Source organism: Eurypyga helias, unplaced genomic scaffold (genome assembly GCF_000690775.1).
Source record: "Eurypyga helias isolate BGI_N326 unplaced genomic scaffold, ASM69077v1 scaffold20412, whole genome shotgun sequence".
Taxonomy (NCBI): domain Eukaryota; kingdom Metazoa; phylum Chordata; class Aves; order Eurypygiformes; family Eurypygidae; genus Eurypyga; species Eurypyga helias.
In genome coordinates this window covers 1-14936 of record NW_010234308.1, presented here as the reverse complement: position 1 = coordinate 14936, position 14936 = coordinate 1, and the positions used below count along the sequence as shown (strand labels likewise).

The following is a 14936-nucleotide window of genomic DNA, read 5'->3' as shown; positions in this document are numbered from 1 at the left end:
ATGCCACCATGGATCAGCGAAGAACGCAAGGACAAAGCTCATCGGTTCCTCATAAGCTACTTCCTCAGCTCTCCCGCCCGTGCTAGGCCTGGCATCTGGCTCAGCGCTTGTAACTCCGCTCACAGCGGCACGCCCAGACCTAGGCCGTGAAACACTCCGCGTACGGTGAGCGAGATTTTTCTAACAGCCATGTGGTATTTAAATGCTCATGGGAGCACAGGCAAAGTAAACAAAAAAGATACCGAGCTGCAAAAAAATGCAAACTCATTCAGCGCTCATGACTGTCATTAGGATCTTCTCCCACAGACCCAGGACAAAGGACATCTGATAAAAACACCCACAAACCCCTCAACAATTTCTGACATGTGCAGTGCTGCTAGCCAGCAGTAACTGTACTGCAAGTATCCCCCAGGTGTTGGTTTCAGCAGAAAATTCTCACTTAAAGACACATGCTGCAGTGAAGGTCCAATGTTGGGAGCTAAAACAAAGTCTGACTGCTGGCCATCTTCAAAGGTCTGTCAACTCTCTTCCCAACACCAGTAATGAGTGTAGACATGCACCAAATCTTAGTGTACAACACCCCACATTTTGTCTAATAGCATTTTTATGGCTCAATTGCATATTATATTCCAGAAATTGCTGTACAAAAGAAAGTTTGCCTCTTCTTACACGAGCATCAGTATCAAACTCACAGCTTAAGTAGAAGATGCTGTGCACTAGGCTCACAAATATTAATTCAGATGTTCACTGCTTTCCATTTGACCCAGGAACACATGGACAGACACCAAGAGGCAACTAAAAGGCAGGCCCAGGAACAATCACGAGAAGGGAAACATCACTGAAATACAACAAATACACACTGCAACAATTGATATGATCTGTGGTTTTATTCCTATTCCAGATCAGGAACAGAAATACTCCAGTGCAAAGGAAGGCTGATGAAGCACAGTTAAACCGCTCGCAATGAAAGTAGCCCTTTCATGCCACATAACAACCCAATCCGCTGTTTCTTTGGGTTTTCCTGACCACCAGCTCACAGGAATCATTTGTACCTGCCATTAAGACGCTGCTGCCACAGGTGCCACCCAGTATGCGTCATCACTAGTGGCTTACCTTGCATAGAATTGCTTCTGTCTTTGCTGCCTGGTACGATAAGGAATCAAGGACCTTTGACATAAGCTGGGCTGAATCATCCGTGCGCGGGCTGTCTTCTGTTTGCTCCGTCTTACTTCTGACGGAAGTGCAGCTATTGTAGATTTAAATGCATCTTTGTGCCCAGTAGACGGACTATCGCAGTAATAAGCCAAACTCCAGAAGATGGCATTAGAGGGCAGCAAGCACACTCTATTCCTACCTGGCTTTATGCCTGCGATAGTCGAAGGAGGTAAAAAGCTGCGCCTCAGGGCTTGGGGGTGAAAGGCTCCCACGCCCATTCCAAAACAGTTCCAAACACATTCCCTGGTTTTGAGTGACTGCAGTGTGCTGAAGGCAGATTTAAGAACATACCACACCAAGCCGAACCACATGAAGAGTGCAGGGTTAATTGAGACAATCTGGAGAAAGGCTAACCAACCTGGAGAATTTCTACAGCACAGCGAGAGCACAGAACATTCCAGTCACTCAGACGTAACTTCCAAAATCCAGGTCGCCAATCTCCCGTGAAAGGACTTTTATTTATGAAAGTGTGATTAAGTCCCGCAGTATGCACACAGACAACCCCTACTCCAGCTGTACCAGGCAGAAACGCAGTCCCACAGTTCACACGAGTGGCACAGCCAAGCCCAGGCCATGGGTTGCCTCAAGTGTTATTTTATTCAGAACACCACCTGAGGAAATGCTGGCTAGCACTGAAAAGTTTTCATTAAGGCTTTTCACATGTTCTAACAAAGTGGAGCTATTTGAACTACGACATTCATTACCACAAAACTCCAATTACACCACCAGCTTCAGTAACACTTGAAAAGAAAGTTTGAAAGCTGTTTTCATAGGCCTCACTTGAGATGTCAAGAGATAGACACTGAACTCCCTTTTCATGCTCAAAGTAGTGATTTATGACAGACTCTTTTCAGAAAACTCACATTTTCAGTTGTCTTAATTACTGCTGAGCCCTTTTACTTCTCCTGTTGCCTATAACAAATATAGTTTTAAGTCCCGCAGTATGCACACAGACAACCCCTACTCCAGCTGTACCAGGCAGAAACGCAGTCCCACAGTTCACACGAGTGGCACAGCCAAGCCCAGGCCATGGGTTGCCTCAAGTGTTATTTTATTCAGAACACCACCTGAGGAAATGCTGGCTAGCACTGAAAAGTTTTCATTAAGGCTTTTCACATGTTCTAACAAAGTGGAGCTATTTGAACTACGACATTCATTACCACAAAACTCCAATTACACCACCAGCTTCAGTAACACTTGAAAAGAAAGTTTGAAAGCTGTTTTCATAGGCCTCACTTGAGATGTCAAGAGATAGACACTGAACTCCCTTTTCATGCTCAAAGTAGTGATTTATGACAGACTCTTTTCAGAAAACTCACATTTTCAGTTGTCTTAATTACTGCTGAGCCCTTTTACTTCTCCTGTTGCCTATCAGCATTATAACAAATGAAACTACTTACAGTTTAAAGGCTGAGCACTAGTAAATTGATGCACATGAAAACAGAGTGAATAGGTTCAAGCTTCCCATTACTAATTTGTATGAAGAGCTGAAGAGAAACTGCAGTTTATTTCACTTGCCTGTTTTGTGACCTCAGGAAAAAACAGCTAATGGTGAGCAGGTACTGAAAAAAAGGGTTAGAGTAGTTGTTTCTAAAGAAATCCAAAAACAATACACCAAAAAAAAAAGGTGTCAGACCACTACAGCTTCCAAAAATGGAGAAACATGAGTGTTGCAGCCATGCTGGTTTAAGGATGCAAGCAAGGCATCATTCGTAAGCAAAAGACAGAGTCCTTCATTTGCCCAGGTGCTACAGCTGGACAATACATACAGGCACACAGCAATTTTGGGGGCGTTGGGTTTTTTTCCATAAGAATCCCTGGATGTACTTTGTGAGGCACCACAGACGGTTACACCAAAAAGAGAACCCATACTAGAATTCAAATGCCTGGCCACACTGTCACTAGCTGAGTGGTCTAGCACATAAAAACTCTTCAAACTAAGAACAGAGTTTACAAACATTAACATGCAACAAAACAGCAACAAATTGCACCTTACGTGCTTCTTCTATCACCAAGTGGTGGAATTGCTCCTCAGAAAAGGGTATGTAGTGACAACAGCAGTAAAGGCACTCCAAAGCACCAACGCTGCAAAACCTGCTCTTTGTCACACAACAAAACCCGTCAGGCACAGCAGCAAGCCTGTTCAAGGGCCTGAGCCAGAAGCTTAAGCTCTGCTCCATCTTCTGCAAAGGTGGCTCCGCTATTCCGTGGCTACAGCCTAGACACAGTTTACAACAGAGTACTTAACTCTGAGAATTTGAGGAGGGCAATAATGCAAGATGGAACAAGACCTCGAGCAAATCACTATGATGTTATGGGGGTTAAGTATAATCCAGCATGAACACAACACAGCTTGCAAAACAGAGATAAAGCTTCCTGATCATAAACTAGCCACCTGCCCTGTGAAGGAGTCTGCTGTGAACTACAGACTGCAAGACTAAGGATCAAGACACCCTTCTCAGCTATGAGAGACTAAGTAGGCTCCAGGGACTCCCCTGAACTCAGTAAATTCCCATTCTTACACATAAGCGTTGTAACCACCTCTATTTAATACATTTTACATTAAAAGCATTCAGTTAGTTATGTTTGACCTTAAGCGATGTTACATTCATGGACCAAGTATCTGTCCTACCTCTGCTCTCTCTTAATTCTATCCTGGAGAGACGTGAGAGTTTTTCCATTACTCTGCATGTTTCTGGATTTAACACGGGTATCTGCCAGGATCCATTAGTCAAAGGGAAAGCAAAATCGGATGCGTTTTCCTCCGTCTCCATTTAAAATTAAGCCTTTATTTCAGTCATTTTAAGCAGAAACCCCTCACAGCATTTGGGATAAGCAGGCTGTTATACCATTACACTGTTACATTCAGTTGCAGAGATACATCTCACTTCATACAAATATAAGCACAAGGTGTGTTTGTGGTGAGGTTTTTCACCCCTTGGGCAAAAGCATCAAGGAGCAGTTCTTAAATGTCTCAGTGTGCCAAGTACATCATTCTGCACTCTTTGCATCAGGAGGCCAGCTAGTAACGCAGTGTATCTTGCCAGTGGAACACAGGGGAATTAAACAGTTGTGTCGTGACAAGTCTTACCTGACAGAAAAGCACATTCAACTTGCTTGAAGAATCCATCTGTTCAGTGAAAATCATCTGTATTCAGTGTTGTCATGGGTGGGGGTCCTTAATTGCACTAAGTTTTATAGAGCACTACTTCTTGGATTATTTTAAGTTAAAATAATAAAACTTAACTGAGCACTACCCTCATATATCTTAACTCTTAAAATATTTGAGGCACAAGTATGTGTGTGTACTTGTTTTATTCAGTTTGTCTTGGGATACCAAATGTATTTCTACTTCAGGTGATTTAACAAAATTGTTGACCTCAGTTTAAAACATCCACCAATCCATTTTTCATTCAATGGCAATATCGAATGTTAAAAGGAACATAAAAACAAACATGCACACAATTGTACAGTTTTCATAAATGTCTATTTCATTATTCGTGGGTAGCGCATTAAACAGTTAAATACATTTAAATAATGTTTAAGTGACTGCACTAATGCAGAATTTTAACTAGATGGGTAACCAATTTAACTAGAAACCAGCTAACAAGTAACTGTCTAAATACTTCAGATACAGCTCTTGTTCTAGATCATCCTTCTTGGAGAAAAAAAAAAAAGCCTGCTGGTCACATTGGAAATACATTTTAAGGCCAAATTCTTCTGATATCCCTTCTCTGCAGCAGCTTCTTCGCCTTTTTTAGGCCTCCAATTCCAGGCCAAGACCAAGTTTATGGCCACCAGCATTGATACTCTTGCCGTCTATCAGAGCAGACAGTGTGAGCTTCACACCTGTGAGATTTTAAAAACAGCGTGTTTACAACATACAACGAGAGTAACTCTCATGTAATGACGGAGGTTGAGTTGCAAGTCCTAGCTGTAGCTCTTTTTCTATTCCACTACTTTCCTCTAACAATTTTTACAAAAGAATCCATTCCTGTGTTAGAAAGTGGGTATCCAAAGTCTCTAATTGGTAAGTAAACACGAGCTCTCCTTTTCTACATTAAGGTGTGCAGAGGAGAAAAATCATACCTAGGACAGACACTTGTACCACAGAAGGGATGGAATGAAATTAATTTTTACTGATTTTCAAATAAGGAACTAACCAATCGTAATATAGCATTAACAGATGTTTTCCTATTTAAGCAGAAAAAGTAAGTTCTAGAAGTTTTTTTTACCAAATATTAAGAGCAGGAAGTGTGTTCTTCTGACAATTAATCATTATTTCAAGACCTGCTATCATTCAATACAGCCGGAGAAAGCAAGGCTAATACTAGGTCAGCTTTAGGCTGTGCAAAGCAATCTATCAAACACTATGATGTGATGCAATTCATGTGATAATCCTTACCTGGCCTCAGGGTCTGAGTGTAACCCACTCCAACTAGACTAGAATTGTTCACTTTTGCCTGGAAAACAAAAACAACCACAAAAAAAGCAATTGAACTACTGTGACCAGTTCTTTGCTATCTTTCAGAAACTAGAATAATGATGGCAACACCGCCACTATCAACTTAATCAAATTTTACTCCTTTCACTACCTCTGTCCTTATCCCAGCTATGCCCTTGACCCCCAACTCACAGCTAAAGTAGTAACATATTTAAGAGCAGAGAGAATGTAAAAGCAGGGAGAACTGTTACTGGAATTTAGTTTGGCAGGTGAACATCCCCACTCCCTGCTTTTCAGAACACCACAGCAATTTACCACCAGTGTCCCAAAACAAGCCACTGCAGACGAATCTTCCATGTTAATATTATGACAAAATAATTAGCATCGTGCAGGTCCAATCAGTCAAGCAACAAACATTTCACACTTTCATCATGAACAATATATGCAAGATCATTTATCTCACTTTGTATCACTTCCTCTATACGGTTATTCCAACAGTCCAGGTTCAATTTGAACTTTAACACAGAAAACCTTTCAGTGCATTGCCAGAAATTCTTACCTTGAGCATGTGACACAACTCCCCAAAAATTGGTTTTAAAAAAGTTTGCGTAAACTTAGGGAACTAGGCATTAAGGTGTTTTCTCTATTTATTTAAAAAAAAAAAAAATTGTAAGTCCTCTGGAGTAGCAGATTTGACAGATTCTGAAAGAGACTTTGCTGTATGCAACATTACAGAACTTAAATACTGCTGGTTTAATTATAATTGCCTAGATTGTAAGAGTAATTCCTACAAGACTTCCTGACCCATTACCTTCTTTTGAACTAGTAACATACAGATTCACAGAAACGGAGAATACACTGTGCTTAGCATAACCTTTCTGGTTAGAGCCATACTCACAGAGATGGAAGCAGTGGAATCCAACTTGTATTTAGCTGCGATGCCAAAGCGAGTGCTGTTGCTACCTGCTGTCCAAGCCAGGTTTACAGCAGTTTCAAGATTGTCACTCACTTTCTGGTAAATTGACCCACCAAATTCTGAACCATCATTGCTGCACAAATTAAGAAAAAAGTTAGTTTCCTATATTTATATAACCCAACTTTTTTTTTTTTAACTACTTCTAATTTTTATTCAAATGAGAACTCCCAAAGTTTGAGTTGTTTCACATTGTTTGACAGGAGAAGGAGAGATGAACAAAGGCCTCAAGGCAAAATTAAGATGTAATAGTGGGAAAAAAAATTGAGAGTGCTACAGCTAATTCTCACACATATATTATGCTGCAAGTGCTAACAAGCCATGGGTATTTACTGTTTGGAAAATAACAAATACAAAGTAACATTCATTTAGCATTTCCTACTGAAAAATGCACTCCATGCTTAATGGTCTTGCAAGCACCTCTTGCTATTTCAAGCATCTGTATTCTGAGTAGGAGAAGAGGTAGAGAAAACCTGCTTCTGTAAACCTGGACACAAATTTCCATACTTACACGTTAGTGTGCAGTTGGAAGTCTCCAGTCTTGTAACCCACAGAGAAGTTATTTCTTGTCAGCTTTGATTTGGCACTATCAAAAGTCATCTGATAACCAGCAAGCCAGCCTTCATAACCAAAGACAGCCGAACCGTGGATTGCAGGTCCAGCAAAATCAAAGTCAACATCACAACCTAGGTTTAGGCATTCACGTTTATAAGCTGACTTAATTTTACCACTTTTCTTTCTGAAACAGAGAAAGAGTTATCTTAAAACAAGGCATCTTCCTCAGTGAACTGCCAAATTCAAGCCATGACTCCACACAAGGTATCTAAATGCCACATACACGCAGCCTCTAGACTGGGCCAAAGCACAGCTATCCCACCAAGAAAGCACAGGGCTACTGCAAACGGGCATTTTGTGCTAAATGCAGAGGCATTTTCATGACTCCTGCAGTCTTCCAAATATTTCTATCCCAGAAAATATGCAAAGTGGGCTGTTGTGAAATGTTCAATACTAACCCCATAGAATACAATGTGATGCAAAAGAGCAGAAGCCTTTAGCACTGGGATTTGTTAATCTGGATCAACAGCAAACCATGCAAACATCTGTGTCAATACAACAGACCAGATGAACATCTACTGACCGCGGGTGTTGTTACTGCCCTAAATAAGGTAAAAAGGTTAAAAATTCTTACCCTGTATTTGGTGAGAAAGTTGTATCAAATGTCAACTTCAAGCCTTTGGCAATCTAATTAAAAGGAGAGAAGGCAAGATAAAGCTATCAATTCAGTTCTGCTACTTCGGTAAAACAAACATATACTCTCCTAATCTATTACCTGATCTTCAATTGCAATTTCTGTTCCCAGAGTGTTGTCTGTGTTCCATTTTTCTGTGAAAGTCAGCCCATACTCAGCCCACTTGTATTTGGTCTCCAAGCTCCCATTCACTTTTCCAGTGTCTGTGTTCGATGAACCAGATGTTGTGAATTCCTAAAAAGGACAGTGTCAGTGTTACGCAGAAGATACATGTGATCCCGAAAGCATTACAGTGCCAAAAGAGAAAAGACTCTTCTTCAGCAAACGTTATTCTATGCAACAAGTTTAACAACATTAGACAACTTGCGGGGGGAGAAGTAAGAAGAACTAGACAACTCATGCCCACGTGAGGGCCTTCCTCCATCCCCATCTCAACTGCAGTGTTTCTGTCACTATTACAAAATGTACAGGTTTGCAACACAACTCGGAAACAAGACAGTAGTTACCGTAAGTATTCTCCTCAAAAGCAGAAACAAGTTCTTGAACTAAAAGGTTAAGTCTGATACTCCTAATGGGCAAATTAAAAATCAAACCAACAGCCAAGAACACTGTAAGGCACATAACGCAACTCTAGTAAAATTCCTTAAGGATCACATATTTTCATTATTCCAGCCAACCACCCCCAAAGACAAATTACGTACGAGTGTAAAATGTCACAGAATGCCAGAGTTATTCAAAATGGGGTTGGAGTGGATGGGGTTTGGGTTTTTTAATTGTTCTGGGGGTTTTGTTGCTTTTTAAGAGAGTTCTCTCAGTATAACCAATGCACCAGCCTTTCACAAGCCATAGGCACATGCATTTTCACTGACACCTATCCTATTCCCCTGACACTTTGGTTTGATGACACACAGGAAGAACATTCATGTTAGAATTATGAGCTAAGGAAACAGTCTGATGCTATGCTTCCAGCAGAGTCTTACTCTGAATTCTTGGAAGTATATAAAAGTTAGTTTAATAAGGACATGTGAGTGATATTGCTAAGAAACCCCTGAGGTCTCTCACTATTTGGATTCTCACAAATAGCAGAATGAATAATTTGCATGTACCACTATTCAGAAACTAAAGGCAATACCTAGTAGAAGTGGAAGTCTGGTTTGCAAATATATGTTTTTAATATATATATGGATCTTTCCACTGACATACTATTGCCCTTATGGTGTAACAAGTTTATTATTTCACAGAGTGGAAGAGGTTGGAAAGGATCTCTAGGGATCATCTAGTCCAACCCCTCTGCCAGAGCAGGATCACCTAGAGTAGATCACACAGGAACAAGTCCAGGCAACTTTTGAAAGTCTCCAGAGAAGGAGACTCCACCACCTCTCTGGGCAGCCTGTGCCAGTGCTGTCACCCTCCCAGTGAAGAAATGTTTCTTCAGGTTGAGCCTCTGCTTCTCAGTTTATGGCTGCTGCCCCTAGTCCTGTCACTGGACACCACTGAGAAGAGCCTGACCCCATCTTCCTGACACCCACCCTTTATATATTTATAAGCATTGATAAGATTCCCTCCACAGCCTCCTCTTCTCCAGGCTAAACAGACCCAGGTCTCTCAGCCTTTCCTCATATGGAAGGTGCTCCAGGCCCTTAATCATCTCCTTGGCCCTGTGCTGGACACTCTCCAGTAGTTCCTTCTCGGTTCAAGAAGGACAAGACCAGAACTGGACACAGTACTCCAGTCCTCAAAAGAAATAAGCTAAAATAAGAACAATTTTATCTATAATAGGGTTCTTAGAAACTGTGCTTCAGTTGGGATACAGATTTCTAGAAAAAAACACAGCATATGACCCAGACACTGTTTGTAACAGCCAGTTACACTGTTAAAGCTTCCAGTTATGAAAAAAAATAATCTACCTTTGTATCTTGCAAAGTCTACTCTAGAAATAGATAAAATTACAGGAGGCACTGCTTGCATGACCAAGACATCTCGCACAGAACGTTACTGCAACACTTTAATACCTTTAAAGAGTGGCCAAAGACTCAACACGCTAATTCACTGCAGACTACTGCACACAAGCATCGAGATGCCAGAAGTTTCCACCAAATACAAATGGTACCCCAAGGTACTTTAGAAATAAGTTATAAATATATCAATACTATGAGACTGATATAATAAAATACTTCAAAAATGTTCACCTTCACACGTAAGAGGAACAACTAATAAACCAGACAGTATGATACCCCTGTTACATTCAGAGTAAAGTCAGATCTTTAGAGGTTTCTGAAGTTATTTTACACCATATGTTTATCATTCATGTAACTTATAAATTACCTAACAGCATCTGGAAGGTATCCTTTCTAATTTAGTATCAGATCATATCCAGAAAAAAAATGTAACAAATAAAACGTATTTAAACTCACCACTCCGCTCGCAGATTTTGTTTTCACATCCAGTTTCACCAACCCAAAACCTTAACAAATAGAAGTCAAAGTTACAGCAATAGGCTTGAGCTCAGACCATGCACGTTCTTCAAGAAGCTGGTTTTCCAAGCAGTCTCAGCAGTGTGCCACATGCATACATAAAAACAACCACAGACTGACTTCAGCAACACTCAAATTTTGGATGCCACAGCAGGTAGAGGAGGCCAGTAGAACAAGCCAGATGTTCTGTTCTATCATCACCACACAAACTGGGGGAGTAGCCTCTCAGCTGTACACTTAACCATCAATGACTTCCAAGAGTAAATTTAGCGACAGACAAAATGCATTCTTTCCTGTTCCCAGGATGGTGTCAGTTATGTAGTCAATGCCATTTGAAGAGCATTTATCCAAATCCCAATTTGTGTCTCAGCAGCAAAACTATTTCCAAGTAAAGACCTATAAAAGTGAAGTCACTAGGAAATACACAGCCATTGGAACTGTAATACAAGTAGGTCTTACGGGAGTGTCAATCCACATTGTTACCCTGAGAGCTGAGCAACCGTCTTGGTGACATATGCATCTCCCAAGGAGCAGAAACAAACAGCACTGTAATGAAGCAGAATCTAACTATGCAACTGTCTAGTATTAAAGGGTTTTAAAAAGTTGAAGGGTTCCTTATCCAACCACTTATCTATTTCAAAAAAAAGGCTATGATGTTAAGAGTGGTACATATCCCTTCCTGTATCAACAAATGTTGTGGCACAGACAGACTGGCAAGCAGAGTGTACTGCTCAGTTAAACTACACTTTATGCTTCCATTCTTGCATACTTGTACACCTCTAGCACTTATGTGGCTAAAGCAGTAAGATTTAAACAACTTGACATAAAAACAGCCTACAAAAAGCCTCCAGTGAACTGTTAGTCAATGATAACGATACAAAAACTACACACCTTCTCGCTCCCCAGAAACACGAGAATTTGAACATCCAATTTTACATATAGGCTTATAAGAGCAATTTGTTGCTGCACCACAAACAGCATCATTTATAAAAGGTATTATTCTTACCATATCCTTTATTGAAGATATCTCTGGCAGATTTGCCAAGGTCTACGTATGATGGAGGAATCGCCATTGGAGCTGAAAGGTAATGGACTAATTATTAGTGACCCTTTTGCCACTGCACGCACACAAGAAATGCTCGAGCTCTTTAAAGATACTCTTTAAGGAAGATTTGTATATGAAGGCAGTTACAACCATTACAGTATTCTGTGAAAGATCTCCACATTTTCAGTGATGGTCACTGTGAACACTGAACACCTGGCTTCAGTATTCTGCTTCTAGATAGGCATTACAAGACCACCCAGTTCTTTAGATTTCTCAGTACTTCTTTAATTAATAGCTCACATTTCCAGACTTAGTAGTTGCCACCAAGACCCAGAACACTGGAAATCCAAAAAGCTATAAACGCAGTTATTTCCTGAAATTCCACAAAGTCAAATTTGACAGATGCTTACGAAAGTTACCTGAAAGGACCTACAAGGTTTTATTTTCAAAATGTAAAAAAGAGTGCATATCTGGTTTGCAGCATCATTTGCCCTGTATTTTAAATGGCAGACATACAATTTGAAAAGGAACACCTAATGCTATCAACTGGCAACCAGTTTGATGCATTCTTTTCTCCCCTATAATGTACAGTAAGTCTGAGGGATTGCCTTGTTAGTGTACAACAAACAAGCAGTAAGAGTGCTGGGTCCGTGAGAAAGTCCCTTTCCTAGACAGGGAGCCTCCGGCAATCTCTCACTGTTAAAGAACCTGTCATTCAAGAATAGCCATGACCCAACCTCCCTGGCCTGATGGATAGATACCAGCCTAAGGTCTCACACAGCCCTCTGTGATCCTCCTCCCTCTGAAGATACACTCCATCTGCACCTTCCTCCAGTGACTGACTTCCCATGATTTCAACAGCCAAAGCCCACTGTTAGAGAGGCACTGTATTTTAAAGTTTTAAAATACAGAAAACAGAGCACATTTAAAATACTTAATAACTCCCCCCAAGCTGTGAAAGGGGTTGGGGGTTACAATGAAACTAACTAGATAAGCACCATCAGAACGTTAAACACAAGCAAACAAAACTCTTATCTTTTCAAACTGATTAGTCACATTTGTGTTGCAGAGAAAGTCAGATTAACATAACTGACTTTATTGTGTGTCATTTGTTTGGGTTTGTGGGGTGGCGGGGGCAAGGTGTTTAAGTTAATGGAAAACTATCTTCAGAACCTCAAAAATAACAAGGGCAGTATTGTCACAAGATATTTTTTCTGCTGTCAGTTCAAAGTTAACTTTCATTTTTATATAGTACTTTTCACTAGTATTTACATTTTCAACACCTGCCTACAGAATTGCTTATCTTCTGCAGATCCCCACAAGACAGTGTGCTCAATAATACAGGATGAACGCAAGACTATTAGGGTGTTTTGGAGGGTTTTGTTTGTTGGGTTTGAGTTTTTTCCCCCCTCTCAGAAGTGTTCCTTTCCATCTTTTCATGGCCGTAACTACATGAAGGGGAAACTTTCCTGGACTCCAAAAAAAAAAAAATTCAGGGCACCATTCCACTAAGCAGACTGTTGTTTCAGAACAGCATCCACATAAAAAACACTCCGCCGTAATTACACCTGCCACACAGCCTAATTGTATGAACTGCTACTATTAAAAAAAAACCCAAAACAAAACACCACTATTTTAGCGAGTAAGGTAAGGCATAAGACAGTAGGAAGATAAGAAACAAATTCTAATTTAGTTTTCTAGAGTACCTTACTCCACCTCCCTAAACCATAAGGGCATAATTTCAATCTCCTCTGAGCAAACACATCGACATTCAGTTTAACTAGGAAAAAAAAAAAAAAAAAAACAAAGTCAAACAAACCTTCCTTTTGTAAGGAATACTCAATTTTGCAACCAGTTCACACTTCAGAAAGGAAAAAAAAAAAAATCTATAGCCACACAGATACTAATCCCAGTGACAAAACATTAAATGGTTCCTATTATTTATTCAATACAAGGAAGCTGGTGGCTGACCAAATTATAAGAAAGCATGGGGAGAACGCTCTTTCCCCTCTCAGTTTCCACCGTGCAGGAACTATACAATTCATTAGCAGTTTAAAATAATTTAGAGAAGGTTTAGCTATGTGTTTGCCCTCTGATGAATAGGTCTCACTTCTAACTAGCATCAGAAGAATAATTATTTCTCATTTTGATGCTGTATACTAGCCTTTAGCACAGACAAGCTTTTACAGTATAAATGAGCTTCTCAGTCTTGTTTTCCATGTTTCCAATCTGATTAGACAACTATTACAAGTAAGAGATTTATTCTAAGCACTAACATCCAGAGAAATCAACAAACTGGTATCTGTGTCTAAATTCAAAGGGTAACTACAGTAAAAAGGATACTGCTGTTTTATCTGGCCTAGTTCAGCACCAACCAATACCTGTCAGACACTGCAGCTTACAGATGCGAGCTGTGTGATAAGAAAAGAGAGTACAACTGTCACACTGCTGTTCTAATCCTATACTAACAGGGATGGACGAGGACAAAAGAGGAAACCAAGAGTTAATTTTGGGTATGCTAAATACCTGATAAGCCAATGACATCATCAGAATGCTCATCAAATGAAAACAGGGCAAAAAAAAAAGTCATTCCCATGTTCTCCAATATTGGTGAGTTAGGTAGGTTTACAATACTTATGAACAGAAGTAATCTTTTTCAACCCTGTTTTGAAGTGTCTTTCACTTGAAAACTACTAAGTGACTAAAATAAGTACAACGAACTTCTGGATAAATTGTGAAAGCAACTAACAGATAACCTTAGTCCTCATCTCAAAAACACAGAATCTACTTGAGTCAAGTGAGAGCTCCACCCTCATCTTTGTTTCATGCCACCCTAAAAAAAGGTTAATTAATCTGTTACTCAAAAGCCACCGACATGCTTTCTTCTGCAAAAAGAAAGAAAAAGTCCTCCCAAGGTCAGAAAAACATACTGTTATCAGAATTATTACATCAGTTTTCCTTCGAGGTAATATTTCAAAACTGTCTCACACTCTACAATTAAAAGAATGCCAAAGAATTCTATGAAGATTTCTAGTAATTTTAGGACCTCAGGATACTGAAGATCAGGCTAGGGGCTACAACAGGCTATAATACAAAAACGACAAGAACTACACTGAACCGTATCCCAGTTGTGTAAATTGCAAGAGGAAAATTAACACTATTTTAAAAATCTGTCGTTAAAATACAGCGGACACACCACTGACCTTTAGACTTACACTGCTACTAAAACCTAAAAAGAAAAACCCCATAAAACGACCTCATTACCCTTGCTTCACCTCTCTCCCTCCTTACATCTCCGGAGTGGACACGCTACTCCAGCAGCCATAGCTAGGCCGATTTAGAGTCTACGGAGAAGCGAAAGAAAATAAAACATCTGCAAGCGAACTACGTGCACAGAAACCGAAAGCAGGGGTCAAGCAGAGCCTCCCAGAAGAGGACAGCAAAAGGGAAGCCGGGGATGCGGAAAGCCACGCCGGGGCGCGTGGGGAGGCGGCACACCCTTCCCGGCAAGGGCCCGGGCGGCGGCGCCCAGCGCG

At 40.4% G+C, this 14936-nt stretch overlaps 1 protein-coding gene across 2 annotated transcripts; it reads right to left on the bottom strand.

The window, feature by feature from the left end:
* Nucleotides 1-3984: 3984 nt before the first annotated feature.
* Nucleotides 3985-14725, bottom strand: VDAC2 (voltage-dependent anion channel 2). Of its 2 annotated transcripts, XM_010162039.1 has the most exons (9): nt 14692-14725; nt 11362-11433; nt 10296-10345; nt 7963-8115; nt 7822-7874; nt 7144-7371; nt 6558-6708; nt 5621-5678; nt 3985-5064 (listed from the first exon to the last, which is right to left on the bottom strand). In XM_010162039.1, the coding sequence occupies exons 1-9, from the start codon at nt 14723-14725 to the stop codon at nt 4973-4975; spliced, it is 891 nt and encodes a 296-aa protein (XP_010160341.1). In that variant the 3' UTR covers nt 3985-4972. The 2 variants fall into 2 exon arrangements, with proteins under 2 accessions (XP_010160341.1, XP_010160342.1); XM_010162040.1 differs by lacking the exon at nt 14692-14725 and having other exon boundaries at nt 11362-11479.
* Nucleotides 14726-14936: the final 211 nt, after the last annotated feature.